We start from the raw sequence: 22,135 nt of genomic DNA, 5'->3' as shown, positions 1-22,135 counted from the left end.
AGGTCATGACACAAACTAACATGTTAATTGTAAAGACACTTCACTTCACCATTCCTCAATGTAGCTGATAAACTGCATCCAGTTAGCTTAAATAACATGAATGATGAATTTCCCTGTGTATATAAATTGGGAGTTTCTAAAGTTTTCTTTTTCCCTTTGTACAACTACTGACTGCCACCTCGCTTGGTCAGTGCAATAGGAAATGATGACTAAGAAACACATTGTCTCAATATCAGTGGACATAATGTCCTAGTAGTCTATAAAAATCTCAAAATTCTTAATCTAAAAGGTAGGTCTGCCAATCTTATATCCTTTTCCTTTGTTAATATAAGTATCCAATCTATGAAGGTCTCAGTTTCCTTACTTAGAATATGAGGTGGATAGATTTGCTAATATCTAGGGACCTTTCCAATTTTAATATTCCCTAGTTATAAGGGCTGAGCCAAATACAATGGCTCCCTTAATCATTAACCTCGCTCATGATGAAAGTTATCAGCAAGTTCTACTTGTAAGAGATCAAACATTCATATCCATGTATATTGTAGCACATTGACTTTTACAGAACTCCAAGTAACACAACATAGTTACATTCATAGACTTAAGGTCACCGTGGTATACTTTACAATTTTTCTTTTCCCTAGGAAGGAAATGTAGATCCCTAGGAAGGGATTTCTTTCTCTGCCTTTCAGTAATGTAAGCCTTTTATTATCTCTTGGATCCTAAAAATGGGTAGGGTTTTGGCAGGTGGAGCTTAGGACAGACATTCCAGGTGACAGGGACAACAGGAGAAAGGGCAGAAGGAAGAATGGATTTTCAGAAAGACTTGATATCTTACATGATGAGAGCAGCGTTTCACAATCTCTGTCCTGCAGAACACTGGTTTTAGATGATGTTAATGTAGTTACAGGACAGAAGCATTTGGGAAGAACTGTACTCTACATCCCGACATGAAATTCAAGTTTCACTTTGTTTCATTACATACTCTGAAAAGTTTTGGAGGAAGGAATTGATTTATTTTTGTTTAATTCAGTCTTACTCACAGTTACTTGACAAACCTATATTCAGCTGATGGGACTGTATTTTGTGAAAGGCCAATCGGAGAAATGGTGAGATGGAGCTTAGGCTATTTCTCTGTTGGGACAGGCATGTGATTATTTTTCTTATAATTCTTTACTGTTTGTCCTAACAACTGTTACTTTGCAGGCGTCAGTGTTTTTTTTGTTTTTTTTTTTACATCTTTATTGGAGTATAATTGCTTTACAGTGTTGTGTTAGTTTCTGCTGTGTAACAAAGTGAATCAGCTATATGCATACATATATCCCCAGGATTCAGTTTTAAGCCCTCTGTTTTTATCTGAGTTATTGGGACTCTTAGAAAGCTCAACAATCCTGGAGTCTTCATCTGTGATGTAGTTTCCAGAAGCTCCTGGCACTTACCACTATTTCCTCTTGATTCTTTTCCTCCGACTTCAGACTTCTTACAATTATGAGCTGATGGTTTTCTCAGCCTCTAGTGTCAAAACCAGCTACCTCACTCATCTTCATTGTCTCAGTTACAAGGTGCAATATTTCCCATGTTTATATGCGTCAAAATAGAAGTCAGGGATTGATACATAGTATATGCGTAATAAAAATTGTATTTCTTTTTTTTCTTTGTTCAAAGGTATCCAAACACTGGCCAAGTTCTTAAATTGAAAGTAGAGTGATCTAACTTATTCAGCTCATCCAACCATCAAAGTTGAATATTTGTCTTTTTTCTTACACATATTTCTTGTATTCCAATTGTGACATTCTAGAGCACAGTGAGTACATTTATAACTTATTACTGCATTACTACCTTGGCTATTCCTTGATCAAAATTTACTTCATACAACTGACAGCCTAATTAACCTACTAGAGTCTTTTTTTTAATGTACGCATATATTAAAAAAACTCTAGTAGGTTAACTGCATTGCTAATAACTGAATTTTTACACCTCTATGCACCCATGTATCCAACACCAGATCAAGATATTATAAAATATTTCTAACACCCTACACGGTTCTCTGTTACTTCTTTCTGTTCCATACTCTCCCAGGGCAACACCTAAGCTGACCTCTATCACCATATATGACATACGTGGAAACACACAGTGTGTATTCTTTGGTATCTGGCCTCTGGTTACATATCATTATATCCGTAGTTTATTCTTTTATTGTGTTTTCCTGATTTTTTTAAACCTAGACATTCATACAGTGTCAAAGTACCACTGAGTTCTTCATATTATTATGCTGACCTCCATCTTCAGGGGCTTTCTACAGTCTTCCATGTGTCTTTGCACCTACTTTCTCTTCCGTCTAATTATGTTTCATTTAACCAACCTCAGCCAACCTTCCCCCATATTCCCCAACACGTAGCACTCCTGTGTTCAGCTTTTTTTTTTTTTTTGTCCCCTATTCCATAAGCCCTTTGTGCCATTCCTGACACTGTGCCTGTTCCCTTTCCGGAAGGCCTGTTCCCTACCCTCTATATACTTGTTCAAGACTCAGTTTAAATGCTACCTGTTCTGAGAAGTCTTCTCAGAAGAAGCCAGTACTTTTTGGAATCCTTCTTTAATGAAATCCCATAGCAAGTGTAATCTGTCCTCCCTGATCTGGTAATTAATTATCCATTGTTCCTATCATATAGTGTTTGTTTTCCTTGTGTGCTGTTATTCTTTATTGAAGCAGATTACAGTGACTTGAACCAGGAACTGGGTCATTTTCCTCTTCATTTTAGTGCAAGTTTCTGTGATAAACTCTTTTTCCCTCACTTCCCATTCACCCTCAGCAGTTGTTAAACATGAAGTACAAGTGAAACTTATTGGTTAACAGGTTTTTGTGGTCCTTGGTTCTGGTCCCTAGGTCTAAGCTGCACTTCTGTAGTGCTAATTTGACTGATTTCTTATTGTCACATAACTCAGGCATTAACTAAATCCTTACAAATTTAGCTACATATAAGATAGTATTAAAAAAACCCAGTGGATATCAAAAGTTTTGGCCTGGAGGAGAGTGTTGTATGAGTCCTAGTTTGGTGGGGCTCACACTTAATGATCGAGCCTTCCAATATTCCACTGTAAGTAAGAAAGAGGTATGCAAATATATGGTTAATATTTAGCAGTGTTGATAAAAAGAAGAGAGAAAGGGACGACAGATACTTTGAGGGCCTTTTGGAATTCATGAACAATTATGATTGGATGAGGAAAAAGAAGAACCGAGGGCTAACCTCCCACAAGTGAAGTCAGGAAAGAGAGAAGGGCTCATCTGGTATGCAGGTAGAGAGGTTTGACCTACAGAATCTTAGAAAACCTCAACAATCTGAGCAGCGTTTGCAAGAGGCAAACTAAAGGGCTAACAAAAGTCTGCAAAAGTCTCACACAAAGAACTCTGGCATGGTGTTCATCATCTAGCTAATCCTAACATGCAGACATTTATGAGAGTAAAGTCAGGTCTTTACCAGAGTGGGTTTCTTATTTGGGCAACTGGGTCAAATGAAGAAAGGCAGGTGTAGGCTGCCAGAGTAATAAATAAGGAGAGGAAAAACAAAAAGAATGAGACATATGATTCATCAGTGATTTCCCCCCAGTATTCTTAGCCTCCAGCTTATCTCCATCTTACTGCTAACACAGGAACTAGACCGAACAGTGAGGTAAAAGGTCTCTACAGAAACTGAGGTAATATAGAAAATAAAAAAATAAAACATAAAATTGTCAATTTTCTTCCTAGGGGTAATTGAGATGGTAGTTCAATAATAACATAAGGTCAGGCGAAGTCTAAAGAAATTTTAGAAAAGCTGGATAAAGTAAGAAAACATCTGTTCGCTGCCATCTGAATGTTAGAGAGACACCAAGACGTGGGCCAAGTTGTGGAGAGAAGGGAAACACATACACAAGCTTGACATTTGGTGCAGCTTTTCTCCTTTGGGCATTTGCTGATTCAAATCTTACAGCCTACGAACTGAAAAGCCAAGGAGTTCAAAAGACTCTAACCACAGAAGCCAATGGGCAACAGCTCAAGCTAAAGGCAACAACTAATGGAATGAGAAGCTAAGTGTATCTTTAGTCTCACAGGGCTGCGGGAACCATTACATTTAAAGCCTAACAAATACAAGGGTAGTTGGGAATAGGGAGAATCCAAACTTTCACATGGTAATCCCAAAGGGCAACACCCGTAGAGGAAGGACAAGACAGGAATAGACCAACCTTCACACAGACTGAAAAACGGCTTTGAATGAGCTCAAACGGAGAATGGACTAAGGTTACCAGTCCCTATAGTAACTGTCTGCCATGGGCCAAAGTAAATCTTTTCAAGAGAAAGATAACAACATCCAGAATGTGGAGGTATCTTTATAGTTTCCTAAAATAAGTTAAGCCCAATTTTAGTATAAAAAATAATTGGACATAACCAGGAAAAAGACTAAATGATCAAAAGTTCAAAAAAAGAAAGAAAGAAAAAAGACAACAGAAATAGACATAGGAGGACAAGAGTTAGCAGGCCTTGGTTAAAAAAAAAACAACAAAACTACTATGGTTAAACAAAGAAAATAGACACATGGCAAATAAGCATATGAAAAGATGCTACACATTCCATGTCATCAGTGAATTTTGAATTAGAACGATAATGAGATACCACTACACACCTATTTAAATGGCTAAAATCCCCAAACTGAAATACCGAAGTTGGTGATGATGCAGAACAATTGGAATTCTCATTTGTGGCTAGCGGGATACTTGGCAGTTTCTGACAAAATAAACGTACTTTTACCATACAGTGATCTAGTAATCCTGCTCTTTGGCATTTACCCATAGGAACTGAAAAGTTATGAAAGTAAGAGCCTTTACAGTGAGAAAATTCTATGATTCTATGGTTTTTCAACTCATTAATTTGTGTAGTTCATCCATTTTACTCATTGTATACACTTAAGTATATTGTTCCTTGAAATGGCCATTCAAAGTTGTTTCCTGTGCCACACACTATGAATGTTAGGGTTGGTCCTGTGTAAATCTTACCCCCATTGATTTAGTATTATCCCTAAACAAGCAACTTTCTTCCATAAGGAAACAAAAAAGAGGTTTAGAAATGTCCAAACTAAGTTTTTATAAAACTGTGTTATCAAATCTTATTTATCAAAAAACTTCAAACATAGCAGTATGAGTTCCCATATACCCTTTACTCAGCTTCCCCAAATGTTAACATTTTCTATTACTAGAGTATAATTATTGAAAGCAGAAAGTTTACATTGTCACAATGCTACTAATGATTTATAGACTCGTATTCAAATATTGCCTATTGTCTTGTGGTCCAGATTCAAATCTAGGATCCCTTATTGCATTTGCTTGTCATATCTCCCCATTCTTCTCTAATCTAGGATAGTTCCTCAGTCTTTTTTTGTCTGTTATGACCTTGAACTAATGGAAAATCTTAGCCAGTCATTTTGTAGAATTTTTCTCAAATAGGGTTTGTTTGATATTTTCTCATGGTTAGACTGAGGATACGTATTTCTTGACAAGAACACTACAGGAGAGATATTATGCCATTTTCAGTACATATTAGAGGTACAAACAAATCTGTATGTCTCACTACTGGGGATGCTGACTTTGATGACTTAGTTATAATGATAGCTGCAAAATCACTATTTTTCCCTTTGTAATTATTTGAGATTGTTCAAATATTCTGCTGCTTGTTTAATTTTCCCATACTAATTTTAGCATCCATCAATAATTTTTGACTCCACCCATTACTGTGGTGTTTGATGATTGTTCATTTTCTATCCCCATCATTCCCTCTACATTTATTAACTATAATTTGAGTATAAGAAAGAGCTGTTCTTCTCCTTCATTTATGTATTTATCTGGTTATTTGTTCATATATATACATACATCAGTGTGAACTTGTGGATAATTATTTTATTCTACGGGTTAAAATTTATTACTATCATTAATTGTTTTGTTTCTCAAAGTGTTCCATATTTGGTCACTGGTACTCCTTCCAGCTGTCTCCTATATTTTTCCTACATGGCCATACAATTGTTGGAGTAATATCTTACTTTCTGACACCACAAAGTGCTCCAGACCCATCTTTTACTTTCCTCTGTCTCAGCCTTGAATCAGTCATTTCTCCATGGAGTTCTTGTTCCTTGCATTAATAATGGTATTCAGAAACCAGAATCTTAGTATGAGGTGGATTTATCACTATCCAAGCTACCTCATTGTGTTTTCAGCAGAGAGAGCTAAAAATATATATACGAATACATAAAAATATACAAGTATCTCTATTTTCATATTATCTATCTGGGTGTGTGTGTATATACACACACGTGTGCATGCACACACATTATCATCTGTCTATCTACATATATATATAACTTCAAATTGATATATGAATTCAAATTGATACCTTGATTCCAATCCAACAGCACAGGGTTTATTCTAGCCTCCCTTACCCTTTCCTTATTTGTCACTCTTTAACAATTAGAAACCTGATTCTCATTATTTGCAGTCTATTCATTTGCTCAATTCTGGAATACACATAAAATATTTAAAAATCATTAACCTGTACACGTGTGAAAAATAAATTTACTAACAAGTTCAATATTTGTGTACATTTCTTTTTGTCTTTAGCTTTTCAGTATATATTGTGCATGGTTAATCACAGTATATTAAAATACTGTTTTCCAAAGTTACTTAGGTTAGCTCTTTCCCACCTCCTTCAGTGTGTTTTTTTTTTCTTCTGCAGTGTGAGAAAATCTAGTACTTTGTGTTCAACTCAGACTACCAAACCAGAAGTTCTAGCAGAAAAGGTGATAATCCATATGTGCAATAAGATCCCCAGGTGATTCTTTTCATTGGAGAAATATGAGGAACACTGCTTGACGTCTCTACAACTAAGATGTCTAAAATGAAACTTCAATGATTCCTTCTTCCAAACTTTTCCATCCTGCAAATCTTTTCTTCCTCAGTGAATGGTGCCATGATTCACACAAAAAGTAACTCCATGCAAAAACCTGGGAATTTCCTTTTGTTCACTTTCTGCATAGACTGCATCATTAGGTCCTCTGGAATCTCATCTCTCTCTCTCTCATCACATATATAATGTTTCTCTTCATCTTCATTGCCACCGTCTTAGCCACTACCATTTCTCCTTTGCTCTACTTGAACAGCCTAGTATCTACACAACTATCTTTTCATTTAATTGCTTTCTCTTGCATCTAAGATAAAGTCAAAATCCTTAGCCTTATAGATTCTGGTCTTGCCTTTTCTTGTAAGTTGTATTTTCATACTTATAAGTACAGGCACACTCTCACACACACACACACGTATAGTTGGTATTGTTAGTTTCGGTTTTGTTTGCCCTCCCATCCTAGCATGAGAAAATTAAGAAACAAAGTCAAACCAAAAAAAACACTTTAAAAATAAATTTGAATAATATCCTTTCCCTCCAGAACATTTCTCTAAAGCAGTATTATCATTAATGGCAGTACAGACCAGAATTTTTTCCCTTAGACATAAAGGCATGGTGAAGAAGTCTCATTAAAAACTGGAATCTAAGCTTTCAATGTCAAATTCTGTCTCTAATCTTCTGCAGTAAGCCCTAATGATTAAAGTATAGGAATCTGAATCAGAGGTCTGGTTTAGTATAATCTTTTTTGTAATAAGCTTTGTACCTTAGACAAGTCATTTATCTCTCCATTCCTTAATTTCTTCATTTATAAACGGAGATGTTAAGAGTATTGATATTCAAGGCTAATGAAAAAAGAATGCATCTAAGTACTGTATCAAACACTTTAAAAAGTAACCAGTTCAGGTTCTCTGCCCATTTTTAAATTGGAATATCTGGGTTTTTTTGATATTAAATTGTATGATTTCTTTAGATAATTTGGATATTAACTCCTTATCAGATATATCATTTGAAAAAATCTTTCATTCAGTAAGTTACCTTTTCATTTTGTGATGGTTTTCTCCTCTCTGCAAAAGCTTTTCAGTTTGATATAATGACACTTGTTTAATTTTACTTCTGTTGGCCATGCCTGAGGAGATAGACCCCCCAAAAATATTGCTAAGATCGATGTCAATGTATTTTTCCTAGGGGTTTTATGGTTTCAGGTCTTAAATGTGAGTCTTTAATCCATTTTAAATTTATTTTTATATATGGTATAAGGAAATAATTCAGTTTCACTCTTTTGCAGGTAGTTGTCCAATTTTCTTAACACCATTTATTGTCTTTATTTCATTGTATGTTCTTGCCTCCTTTGTTGTAGATTAATTGATCACATAACTGTGGGTTCATTTCTGGGCTCTCTATTCCACTGACCTATGTGTCTGTTGTTATGCTAATACCATACTGTTTTGATTACTATAGCTTTGTAGTATAGTCTGAGATCAGTGCATGTCATACCACCAGGTTTGTTTTTCTTTCTCAATATAGCTTTGGTTATTGGAGGTTTTTTGTTTGTTTGGATGATTCTATACAAATTTTAGGATTATTTGTTCTAATTCTGTGAAAAATACCATTGGTATTTTGATAGGGGTTACATTGCTTTGGGAATACATACAAATGACCAAAAGACACATGAAAAGATGCTCAATATCACTAATCATCTGGGAAATGCAAATCAAAACCACAGTGAGATATCACCTTACACCTGTCAGAATGGCCATCATCCAAAAGGGAACCCTTGTGCACTGTTAGTGGGAATGTAAATTGGTGCAGCCACTATGGAAAACAGTACAGAGGTTCCCCTAAATGTTAAAAATAGAATTACCATATGATCCAACAATTCAACTTCTGAGTATCTATCCAAAGAAAACAAAGACACTAATAAGAAAGGATGTATGCACCCCTCTGTTCATTGGAGCATTACTTATACTAGCCAAGATATGGAAGAAACTAGTGTCCATAAATAGATGAATGGATAAAGAAGATGTGGTGTATATATACAAACATATATAATGAAATATTACTTAGTCCTAAAAAAGAATGAAATATCTTCACTTGCAACAACATGGATTGACCTAGAGTACTAGGTGTGCTAAGTGAAATAAGTCAGACAGAGAAGAACAAATACTGTATGATTTCACTTATATGTGAAATCTAAAAAAGAAAACAAAGAAAACAAAAGAGAAACAAACTTGTAGATACAGAGAACAAACTGGTGATTACTAGAGGGGAAGGGGGATGGGGACTGAGAGAAATAGGTGAAGGGGATTAAGTGGTACAAATTTCCAGTTATAAAATAAATGTCTTGGGGATGCAATCTACTGCATAAGGAATATAGTCAATAATCCTGTAATAATTTTGTATGGTGATATATGGTTACTAGACTTATCATGGTGACCAATTCAAATGTATCTAGATGTTGGATCACTATGTTGAACACTTGAAACTAACATAATATTGTATGTCAACTCTACTTCAATAAAAAAGTGACCAGTTAACATTAATTGGTATTATAATTACATTTTCTCTTCATAAAGGCACATTTTATTGATTTTTTCATTATAAAGTATAAAAGTACCTTTTACTTTCAAGATGAGTTCTAAGATTACTTGTTAATGTTAATATGGTAATTTAAAATACGTCTAGATATAATTTAATTTTAATTGCCTAACACAAATATGTCTGATATTCACCATTATGAGTTCAAACCTTTTAGTAAAGATGTCAAATGAGTCACCAAAACATTTTTGTTTATTGCCTCTCATTGAACCCTAAATGCTAACAAGACTTTTTGTTGGAATGAGGGATCAAAGTTTTATACTCTTTAAGAACTAATGCCATAGCTGTTTTATTTTTATAAATAAAGCTCTTTCTGTTTACTTTGTAGTGTACAATTTTTGACTGGCCTGGAAAGAGAAAAATTATTCTTTGGGCTGACAAAAATGATAAAGAGGCTCATTGCTGATGAAGGGAAGAAGACAAAGAAGAATAGAGAAAGAAGGATTAGTTCCTCTTTCAAAAGGGGGTAAGATACTAGAGCTTTCTGCAGGGAAACTGAAGCACACCTTTCTTTCTGAGATTTGAAAGGAAGAGATGCCCTACATTTAAATATCTAGAGTATATCTTCCATTTAAAAATGAACCTAGGGCTTCCCTGGTGGCGCAGTGGTTGAGAGTCCGCCTGCTGGTGCAGGGGACACGGGTTTGTGCCCCGGTCTGGGAAGATCCCACATGCCGCAGAGCGGCTAGGCCCATGAGCCATGGCTGCTGAGCCTGCGCGTCCGGAGCCTGTGCTCCGCAAGGGGAGAGGCCACAACAGTGAGAGGCCCGTCTACCGCAAAAAAAAAAAAAAAAAAAAAAAATGAACCTAGCTATCTTTCTGTTTTTGTGCCAGTACCATACTGTCTTGATTACTGTAGCTTTGTGGTATAGTCTGAAGTCGGGGAGCCTGATTGCTCCAGCTCCGTTTTTCGTTCTCAAGATTGCTTTGGCTATTCGGGGTCTTTTGTGTTTCCATACAAATTGTGAAATTTTTTGTTCTAGTTCTGTGAAAAATGCCAGTGGTAGTTTGATAGGGATTGCATTGAATCTGTAGATTGCTTTGGGTAGTAGAGTCATTTTCACAATGTTGATTCTTCCAATCCAAGAACATGGTACATCTCTCCATCTATTTGTATCATCTTTAATTTCTTTCATCAGTGTCTTATAATTTTCTGCATACAGGTCTTTTGTCTCCTTAGGTAGGTTTATTCCTAGATATTTTATTCTTTTTGTTGCAATGGTAAATGGGAGTGTTTCCTTGATTTCACTTTCAGATTTTTCATCATTAGTATATAGGAATGCCAGAGATTTCTGTGCATTAATTTTGTATCCTGCAACTTTACCAAATTCATTGATTAACTCTAGTAGTTTTCTGGTAGCATCTTTAGGATTCTCTATGCATAGTATCATGTCATCTGCAAACAGTGACAGCTTTACTTCTTCTTTTCCAATTTGGATTCCTTTTATTTCCTTTTCTTCTCTGATTGCTGTGGCTATAACTTCCAAAACTATGTTGAATAAGAGTGGTGAGAGTGGGCAACCTTGTCTTGTTCCTGATCTTAGTGGAAATGGTTTCAGTTTTTCACCATTGAGGACGATGCTGGCTGTGGGTTTGTCATATATGGCCTTTATTATGTTGAGGAAAGTTCCCTCTATGCCTACTTTCTGCAGGGTTTTTATCATAAATGGGTGTTGAATTTTGTCGAAAGCTTTCTCTGCATCTATTGAGATGATCATATGGTTTTTCTCCTTCAATTTGTTAATATGGTGTATCACGTTGATTGATTTGCGTATATTGAAGAATGCTTGCATTCCTGGAATAAACCCCACTTGATCATGGTGTATGATCCTTTTAATGTGCTGTTGGATTCTGTTTGCTAGTATTTTGTTGAGGATTTTTGCATCTATGTTCATCAGTGATATTGGCCTGTAGTTTTCTTTCTTTGTGACATCCTTGTCTGGTTTTGGTATCAAGGTGATGGTGGCCTCGTAGAATGAGTTTGGGAGTGTTCCTCCCTCTGCTATATTTTGGAAGAGTTTGAGAAGGATAGGTGTTAGCTCTTCTCTAAATGCTTGATAGAATTCGCCTGTGAAGCCATCTGGTCCTGGGCTTTTGTTTGTTGGAAGATTTTTTATCACAGTTTCAATTTCAGTGCTTGTGATTGGTCTGTTCATATTTTCTATTTCTTCCTGATTCAGTCTTGGCAGGTTGAGCATTTCTAAGAATTTGTCCATTTCTTCCAGGTTGTCCATTTTATTGGCATAGAGTTGCTTGTAGTAATCTCTCCTGATCTTTTGTATTTCTGCAGTGTCAGTTGTTACTTCTCCTTTTTCATTTCTAATTCTATTGATTTGAGTCTTCTCCCTTTTTTTCTTGATGAGTCTGGCTAATGGTTTATCAATTTTGTTTATCTTCTCAAAGAACCAGCTTTTAGTTTTATTGATCTTTGCTATCGTTTCCTTCATTTCTTTTTCATTTATTTCTGATCTGATTTTTATGATTTCTTTCCTTCTGCTAACTTTGGGATGTTTTTGTTCTTCTTTCTGTAATTGCTTTAGGTGCAAGGTTAGGTTGTTTATTCGAGATGTTTCCTGTTTCTTAAGGTAGGATTGTATTGCTATAAACTTCCCTCTTAGAACTGCTTTTGCTGCATCCCATAGGTTTTGGGTCGTCGTGTCTCCATTGTCATTTGTTTCTAGGTATTTTTTAATTTCCTCTTTGATTTCTTCAGTGATCACTTCGTTATTGAGTAGTGTATTCTTTAGCCTCCATGTGTTTGTATTTTTTTACAGCTCTTTTCCTGTAATTGATGTCTAGTCTCATAGCATTGTGGTCGGAAAAGATACTTGATACAATTTCAATTCAAACAAAATTTTTTTTTAGCTAAGTAGTATTCCATTGTATATATATATATATCACATCTTCCTTACCCATTCATCTCTTAATAAACACTTAGCTTGCTTCCATATGTTGTCAATTGTAAATAATGCTGCCATGAACATTAGGGTGCATATATCTTTTCAAATTAATGTTTTTTGGTTTTATTTTTTTCGATATATATCCAGGAATGAAAATGCTGTGTCATATGGTAGTTCTAATTTTTTTTATGAGTTTATTGGAGTACAGTTGATTCACAATGGCGTATTAGTTTCTGCTTTATAACAAAGCGAATCAGTTATACATATACACCTGTTCCCATATCCCCTCCCTCTTGTGTCTCCCTCCCTCCCACCCTGGACCCCTCTTTACTGCTTCCCAGCAGGTGCACTGTCCTCTCCCTGCTGGACTCTCCCTCTCCCTCCCATTCCTCTTCCACGGCCTGGTGGGAGAGTGGGGAGAGGGACAAGGAAACTTAGGGGAAGCAGCAACGTTTCAGCCTTATAAGAGTGAGATAATGGCTTCCGTGGTGGTGCAGTGGTTGAGAGTCCACCTGCCGATGCAGGGGACACGGGTTGGTACCCCGGTTCGGGAAGATCCCACATGCCGCGGAGTGGCTGGGCCCATGAGCCATGGCCGCTGAGCCTGCGCGTCCGGAGCCTGTGCTCCGCAACAGGAGAGGCCACAACCGTGAGAGGCCCGCGTACCCCCCCCAAAAAAATAAATAAAGAGTGAGATAAGTATGTAAAAAAAGATCCCAGGTACATCGACTCAGTGGATTAAAAAGTTACGTTAAAACACGCAATTTGGCAAAGCTCTTTGGCTGAATGTTTACTGACACTGCGTTCAGAATTCTGTACTGGGGGAGTACACGTCCGCTCCCCTCAGGCACCTTTGAGTCCAAGAGCCATTTGGAGAAGCTAAAATCATAGAAAACTACAGGTGCTCACGCACCCTTCAAAGGGTGTCTACAAACACACACACACACACACACACACACACACAAAGGGCACCTTTGGATGTCACAAAGTCCATGGATTATCCAAAGCCTGCCCCTTGATTCCAGTTAAGAAGTTCTAGTCTACTTATCAAAATCTTGAGAATGTGGTATCACTGTTGACCCAGAGATTTCACTACCTGAATAAAAATGTCACATGTACAAAATACTAAATGGAAAAAACTCCAGTTCAACACAGATTATTTTTCTGAATAAAAATGTCACATGCACAAAAAGACTAAATGGAAAAATTTCCAATTCCAGACAGGTTATTTTTCTATGAGGGTAGGAAGTATATGGTAGCCGAGATGCAGAGAAGAAAATAGCCAACTCAGGGTCGTGCAGTGTCACTGGAAGCTTCTTCTGAACCTCCCAACTCGTACTTCCACTCCTCCCCTTGGGGTCTGAGTCTTGCTTTTTTTCTTGGGTTTCCCTGGTGGCACAGTGGTCAAGAATCCGCCTGCCGATGCAGGGGACACAGGTTCGAGCCCTGGTCCGGGAAGATCCCACATACCACGGAGCACCTAACGCCTGTGCACCACAACTACTGAGCCTGCAAGCCATAACTCCTCAGCCCATGAGCCACAACTACTGAGCCCACGCGCCTAGGGCCCATGCTCTGCCGCAAAGAGAAGCCACCTCAATGAGAAGCCTGCACACTGCACCGAAGAGTAGCCCCCGCTCGCCGCGACTAGAGAAAGCCTGCGCCCAGCAACGAAGACCCAACGCAGCCGAAAATAAGTAAAACAAAAATCTTAAGGAAGGAAAACAAGAATTCTCGTTGTGCAACCATCCCGACCATCCATCTCCAGAATGTTTTCATCCTGTCCAGGTGAAACTCTGTCCCCATTAAACACTGACTCCCCACCCCCCTCCCAGCCCCTGACACCCACCACTCCACTTTCTGTCTCTATGAATTTGACCCATCTGGGGACCTCACAGAAGTGGAATCATGTAACATTTGTCCATTTGTATCTGACTTATCCACTTAGCTTAATGTCTTCGCGTGTCATCTGTGTGGTAGCCTGTGTCAAAATTTCCTTCCTAGACCCCAAAGCCAGTGTGGACAGTACACAGTGAGTGAGAAGGAAATAAAACCGTGGGTCTGAAGAAGTTCAGAAGTTTGCCAAGTGCAGTGGGAAAGCAGTGAATGAGAGGTGTCCTGATCCAGTTTGCACTGAAAGAGGAACAATTGATTTTGGCTGCTGCATAAATGGATGGGGTGGGGATTCAGTAAGAGTGGAAGTCGGGAGACCCAGATAAGGTTAGGAATTTGGCGTGGTAGTCCAGGAAGACGATGTCTGAGAAGATGGAGAGAAGTAAACAGGTTCTCTATATTTGGAGGGAGAATCAGCAGGGCTCATCGGGGGATCAGATTGCGGGGAGGTAGCGGGGCGCTATTCTGTTTACTCTGTGTGCACGTGTGTGCTTATGCCTCTACTGCTGAGACTTAATTGTTTCTACAAAGAAACACTAACCTTTCCTCTTAAAAGTGGAATTGTTAAATTTTCACTGTTCATACAAAGAAATGTCAATCTTTGAAAAATACATAAATGGTCTTTGTATCAATTAGAAGCTTTCCTTCCTGTTTGTGGGTGAATAATATCTGTTGTGTGAATATACACACTACATTTTCTTGATCCATTCATCTGTCAGTGAACACTTGGTTTGTTTCCACAGTTTGGCTCTGAATCTTGCTTTTGAATTATTGTTTGGACTTTGATGAGAAGTATCTCTGTTGTTCAGGATGTGCCCAGAGGTTTATTCTGTCTTCTGATCACTTCCATATTTCTAATTAGCCCAAGCAATGCATACGTAGAGTCAAATCAGTTCATCCAAGGTGCAGGGACTGAGTGTCTCTTTGGTTTGCACTCGTGGACTTTCTGAGATGTTCTAGGTCTCAGAGGCCGTGCAAAGAGTGTCTGGGGTCCTCCAGAGCTGCCACAGCCTGGCTCTCCTCAGGGTCTGCACTGCTGGGAAAAGCACTGCTGCCTGAGGACCTGTGTCCCTCTGCTGTAGACGTTGCATTGTTAGGAGGCAAATGAATTCAGATTTGCGTTCATCATGCTTTCAACCATCACAGCTGATTGGGTCCTTGTATAACAAAACAGAAGTTCACTCTCCCTCTTGGCTAACAGGCTTTCAAATATTAGAAGGTTGGTATTCTGTCCCCATGAAAATTTCTCTTGTATACTGTGAAATACCCTGATTGCTTTATCTAGTCTTCAGATCTGGATTTGCATAATCCCACCCCACCGCACCTTGTCCAAATGTGCAACAGTCGGGTGGGACCCATCTTAAGATGTGTTGGTATGTTGTCCAAAAATGGCGTAAGCAGCCCAGATTGAATGTGATGTTGTAAGTGAGCAGGACCTTGTGGGGCCTTCCTGGGATGGATTCTCCCCATGTCTTCTGCCTGCTTCTTGTCTTTAGAAAATTTTAGCCTCCTAACCTTCCGTGAGTTGGAAACAAACAATTTAATCAGAGAAGGGAGAAAGTGCCAAAAGAAAGGACAAGAGTCCCCAAAGACCAAATAATACTAGTGTAGCCATTAAACAAAGTCAAGGACCTTTAGTTCCTCCTCAAGGGCTGTAGATACTGTTCTGAGCCACGTCCTTGGAGCTGTTTTGCAGAGACTGAAGCCCCCAGCAGGGGGGAGGAAGGTAACTGCATGCTGCCCACAAGCACGTAGACCCCAGACCAGCTGGAACCAGCCGGTTGATGATGTTGACCTCAGATTACCTCATCACCAACCAATCGGAAGAATGTCCACAAGCTGACCACACACCCCTCAACCTCCTCTCCCTCACCCCACTCGTTTGTAATTCACTTTAAACATTTTTTAAATTTTATATTGGGAGTATAGTTGATTTACAGTGTTGTGTTAGTTTCCGGTGTACAGCAAAGTGATTCAGTTATATGGACACAGATATCTATTCTTTTTCAGATTGTTTTCCCATTTAGGTTATTACCGAATTTTGCTTTTTTTTTGTGGTGCTGTGTGGCTTGTAGGATCTCAGTTCCCTGACTAGGGATTGAACCCGGGCCACGGCCGTGAAAGACCAGAATCCTAACCTCTGGGCCACCAGGGAACTCCCTAGGTTACTACAGAATATTGAGTAGAGATCCCTGTGCTCTACAGGAGGTCCTTGTTGATTTCCTGTTTTATATATAGTTGTGTGCATATGTTAGCCCCAACCTCCTGATCTATCCCTCTCCCCCACCTTTTCCCTTTGGTAAACATCAGTATTTTTTCTATGTCTGTGAGTCTGTTTCCGTTCTGTTCAGACGTTCATTCGTATCACTGTTTCAGATTCCACACAGGAGTGGTAGCATATGGTATTTGTCTTTGTCTGACGTCCTTCACTTAGTCTGATAATCTCTAGGTCCATCCATGTTGCTGCACATGGCATAATCTCATTCTTTTTTATGGCTGAGTAGTATTCCATCACACATATGTACCCCATCTTCCCTATCCATTCCTCTGTCGATGGACATTTAAGTTGCTTCCATGTCTTGGCTATTGTAAATCGTACTGCTATACATATTGGGGTGCGTGTGTCTTCTTGAATTATGGTTTTCTCTGGGTATATGCCCAGGAGTGGGATTGCTGGGTCCTACGGTAGCTCTAGCTTTAGTGTTTTGAGGAGCCTCCACACTGTTCTGCATAGCGGCAGCACCAGTGTACATTCCCACCAACAGCCTCACCCCATCTGTCAACACCTTTCCCTGAAAGCCACGGGGGAGTGGGGGCCTTTTGAGCCCTAGATACCTGGACCCCTTGCTTGTTGCCCCGCCATAAACGCGGCACTTTCCTTCACCGTGACCCGTGTCCGTAGACGGGCTTTAGTGCGTGCGGGCGAGTGGACCCAAGTGTGGTTCCGTAACAGCGTGTTTGGAGATCAGCAGAACTGTCACCTCTCCTCCTCTCTCTTCCTCCTGCGGATGCAGTTTAATATAACAACGGCTGTAGCTCTAGTGCAGAAATATCAGTGGGGTGAAGCAGAAGTGCTTTGTCAATACAGTCCTTTGGGCATGAGAGTCCCGTGGAGAAAATATTCCAACACAGATGCCTGGACCCAGCCTCACAGATTCTAATTCCACAGCACTGAGCCAGGGCCTAATTTTAACCTTCTCAATGGACATGCTTCTGATGTGGAAATGACTGGGTGGGATGTGCCAACCAGGCTGGTGCAGTAGGGGGTCTTCAAGGCATCGTTGAATGCAATAAGCAGGAGGGAGGTGAACCGTGACCTGGATTTCAACCAGGCAGCCTCTGGCAGGGCTGTGGCCGGGCCATGGGTCCACAGCTGAGCAGACGTCTGTGTCAGCCTGCAGTCCTCCTGCCAACGGGTCCGTGACAAGCCCTCCAGCGGCCTGGTGCTGCTGCGGATGAGCAGCCCTGGGATCGGAGTTCAGCCCAGGCACCTACCTGCTACATACATAGTGCATGTGCTTGTGAGGAAACCGCCCTCTCCACCAGGAAGCCTGGAGCACATCCTCCCGTACAGCCCTCAGAGGGGACCAACCCTGCTGACACCTTGATCTCAGACTTGCAGCCTGCGTAAATGTCGGACAGTGCATTTGTGTTGCTTAAGCCCGCCAGTGTGTCGTATTTTGTGACGCAGCCCAAGTAAACTGCTACGACCTGTATTTTGAATAAGAAGGAATTCACATGAGACGGTCACTTTCCTGCTTCCCCTGCCTTTATTTTTTTATTTTTATTTGTAAAAAATTATTTATCTCTCTTAGGCTGCATCGTGTCTAATTGCAGCACGCGGGCTTAATTGCCCCGTGGCGTGTGGGATCTTAGCTCCCGGACCAGCGTTCCCAGGCTTTGAACCCACGTACCCTGTATTAGAAGGCGGATTCTTTACCACTGGAACACCAGGGAAGTCCCTCCCCTGCCTTTAAATTAAGACGTGTCGCTGAGCTTCAAAGAAGAGCCTGTCCTTTTCTGTTAGATTACAAACTTGAGTTTTCTTCTTAAACAGTGCGTTTCCTGGTTGTGGTAGATGTGTTAGTGTTGAAAAAAATGGTTGAGAGACTTTAAGAGGAAAATGATTTTACAAATCCTGAGGATGGGTGCCAGTTATCTTGATAAAATTGGTATGTTAAGAGACCCAAAATAAACAGGAGAAAACACAGGCAACTACTTAGGAAATGCAGGATGGGAAAGGCTTCTTCAAGTACAGTGTCCAAGCTGATGAAAAGTATGAAGTGAAAGTGAAAGATTTGAACACAAAATATCTTTTTAAGTGTCTGTATAACAGAATGTGAGAGTAAAAAATTAAGTTAAAAAGATAAAGAACAGGGATTGACAGATACACACTTTTATATGTAAAATAGATAAACAGTAAGGACCTACTGTATAGCCCAGGGAACTATGTTCAATATCTTGTAATAACCCATAATGGAAAAAAGAACCTGAAAAAGAATACATATATTCTTACATAAATACATGTAACTGAGTCACTTTGCTGTACACCTGAAATATTGCAAACGAAGTATACTTCAATAAAAATAGATAAGTGACAAAGTAGGGAAAATATCTGTATTTAATAGAAATGCAGATACAAAAAGAGAAAGCTTTATATTGTAAATCTCCATATATATGAAGAGATCTTAATGAAAGCAAACTAAAAGGTGGCCATTGCTGCTTCTGGTCAAGGTGAAATCGCAGGGTCCAGGTTTACCCTCCTAGCTTCAACAACTTTAAAAAGGGGGAAATGTATGAAATGACAGTTTTTCGCCTTTTGGAGAGAGGGGTGAGTCGTGAGAGACATCAGCTCACTGCTGGACATCCTGTTCATTGGGATGACTCCGTACTTCTTATTCCCTTTTTTAGAGCATTTTCTCATGACAACTTGTAATAGAAAGACTTCCAGAGAGTGTCCAGGGCAGGGGGCTGGGGAGCCCAGCATGTCTCTGGGCTGAAGGGATAGAGTGAGGTGTGGAGGTGGGCACAGCAGCTGGGGTTCACAGGCCACCCCAGTCTTCTGCTGAGACACGGTCAGTGCACGTGGGTGAGGTGAGAACTGGAGGCCTGGTGGCGTGCTCATGGGCGCACTGCCCTTCCAAGGCGCTTCCCAGCAAGGTACTCTGTGTAGCTGATGTCCTTACGTGGTGAACTTGGAAAATGCGAGAAATGCGCCCTGGAGGTTTGCCAGGCTCAGGCTCAGAGGAGGTGTGGTCGCTGTCATTCCCACACAAGCAGCATTTCATCGGTGAGAATTCAGGCAGAGGCCACAGTCAGCAGCAGCAAGAACTGGAAAAGACCATTCGTGGCTCTAAGCAGCCACTTCCAAGAGCAGTTTTGGAGAAGCACACATTTTGTGCAGGATTCATTTAATGTGGCAGTTCAGCTGGGGAAATCAGGAATGGGTTAGGTGCTTATTCATTTGCATGAATCATCACTTCTTATTTCCGTTTTTAGAGGATTTCCTCAAGACGCTTGTAATAGAAATACTTCCTCTGTCCCTTTCGTAAGTATCTAAATCTTTTTAAAAGCGAAATCAGTCTCTTGCCAGCATTACAACCCAGGAATGTTTATGTTAAGGACCTGAGAGCTATCTTCTTTATCTCTCTGTCACCAGGGGAGTTTAGGCTAGGTGTTAGGCACTTTCCTCTGAGCTATAAGTACGTGCTTGTCCTAGAGATAGGAGAAGTTGTCTTTCTCCTTTGGATAAAGGGTATTAACTAGCATGGACAGCCACCGAGATGACCAGGTGAATTTAGGATGTACTCTGAAAGAATGTATGCCATTTTTATGGTGGTGTCAAGTCTATTCCCATGAGGCAAGTTCCCGTTTATCTTGAGAACCTGTATGCAACAGATTTTATCTGCTGAGCTATAAAAAAAAAGGTGAGGTTGATTTCATTTGCACAAACATTAGTGGTTCACCTGTGGGTGCACAGCACAGTCTGGTTTAATGGTTATTCAACAGTAAAACCGTTTTCTTTCTCTCTACATTTGTGGAGAGGATTTTCTCGGTTGGCGAGAGATTTTTTATTTTTATTTTGTGTGTTCGTTAATTAATTAATTAATGAGACTGTGCTGCACAGCATGCGGGATCTTACTTCCCCAACCAGGAGTCAAACACGTGCCCCCTGCAGTGGAAACTAGGAGTCTTCACCACTGGACCACCAGGGAAGTCCCTGGAGATTTTATTTTTACCTTTTCCCCTAGCAGCTTTTAAGGAACAGTTGGCCAAGAACACAGTTATATTATTTCACCCCTAGTGATAAATAGTGATAAATCATTACCCTTCTGATTCCATTTTTGAAAAATGATATTTTTACCTAACATAAACAGTATCCTGTATAAGAGGTAAGATCCCAGGTATCTGTTTTCTGTTTTCGGTTTGTGTGTACGTTCTGATTTTCGTACAGTTTTTAATGCGTTGGTTGTGTAATCTAAACAGCTACAGTTTCTATTTTCTTTTCCTTCCGTGGGCAATATTAGTTTGTGTCATGGCTGGGCATTTATTGTATTCTAGGATTTGAATGAAAGTTGTAGCGTTTCAGTTAAGCGAACATGATACCCTCCTTCCCCTCTCCTGGTGGTGGGGGAATCTCAGATGTAACCCGAAATGTCCCAGGGCCGGGAAAGGACCAGGGAGCCTGGAGACCATCACACAGCCCCCACTTGAGGCCACACCTTTCCTTGATCCCTAACAGGAGTGAAGACAAATGGGCAATGGAGTCCCTGGTCCAGGCGGCACACCCTCGCAGCACAGCAGCACTTGAGCGCCAGATGAGAAGGAGACATTTCATACGTTCACTGTCTTGACGGCACGGAGACTTCTGGGAGGCTTCTGGAGTCCGGGTACTTGTCCCGTGCTCCTGGCGGGCTTTGGCAGGCGGACTTCGGGCGTCCGCCTGCGCAGGTGCGCCTCATGATTTGTGCGTGTTGGCGCACGCGCACCGTCGCCGCCCCGCCCTCGCTTCCTGTGCGGGCCCAGGTCGTCGCTGGCCGTCGTTCCCCCGTCTTGGCCTCTTGCGGGCGAGCATTTCGGGGGCCTGCGGGGCGGTACGCTGTCCGGGCCGGCCGGCAGCCCGCGGGAGCGGGCTGTGCGGGCGAGGGTTCGCGTGGGCCGGGCGGAGGCTGGAACTGTGACCTCCGAGCTCGACCGCGGAGCCCGCGTTTGGGCCGGAGTGGCCGGGCGGCCGGCAGCGGTGCAGTGCCCGACCATGTGCAGCGCGGGGCCAAGCGAGGTCCCGGGAGGGACGTGGGCCCAGAGCCGGCTCCTCTGGCCCAGTGGTCTCGGGAGGCGGAGCGGAGGGACCCCGAGAGAGGAGCGCGCCCGAGGAGCAGCCCCCGGACCGGAGCCTCGGGAGCCCGGGGCCGGTGAGCGAGTCCCGACGGGGTAGGTGTTGCGTCTGCAGGCCTGTAGTTGGTTGTGGAGCCTGCGGCCCTTGAAGAGCAGGGCTTGGGGTAGCCCGCGCCGGGCCCCGCGGTAGAGCCACCTGGAGGGTTTGACCGCTTCCCGGAGGTGGAGGGGCCGGGCTGGAGGACAGGGCTGGCTGCTCCGGATGGGGCTCCCCTGGGACTTGTGAGCTCCGGGTGTCCTGGGGGAGCAGGGTCCACAGGCTCGGCCGGGACGTGCCGCGTCTTCCCCTCCGTCCAACCCCGATCCCCCACCTCCTCCTCGTCCTCCCCCTCCTCGTCCTCCCCCTCCTGTCGCCGTCTCGGCATCTCGCACGTGGGTCTCAAGGCGCGTCAGCACCTTGGTTGTGTAATGTAAGCGTCCGCCGCCCCCCTGGGTT

General features: G+C 41.2%; 1 protein-coding gene across 1 annotated transcript in view; it reads left to right on the top strand.

Annotated features, from left to right (window-relative positions):
- LOC308611202 (uncharacterized protein) overlaps window positions 1–22,135 on the top strand; it is a gene marked incomplete at its 5' end in the record, with an annotated part of 41,548 nt that overhangs the window by 5,589 nt on the left and 13,824 nt on the right. The window contains one exon of the mRNA XM_081260080.1: window positions 21,331–21,735. Within this exon, the coding sequence (XP_081116206.1) occupies window positions 21,331–21,735 (405 nt within the window). The remainder of the gene's footprint in view (window positions 1–21,330; window positions 21,736–22,135) is intronic.

This window comes from Mesoplodon bidens (assembly GCF_964165515.1).
Source record: "Mesoplodon bidens genome assembly, contig: HAP1_SCAFFOLD_291, whole genome shotgun sequence".
Lineage (NCBI taxonomy): Eukaryota > Metazoa > Chordata > Mammalia > Artiodactyla > Ziphiidae > Mesoplodon > Mesoplodon bidens.
The sequence above is the reverse complement of the archived record's forward strand: the minus strand, read 5'-3'. Positions and strand labels throughout refer to the sequence as shown.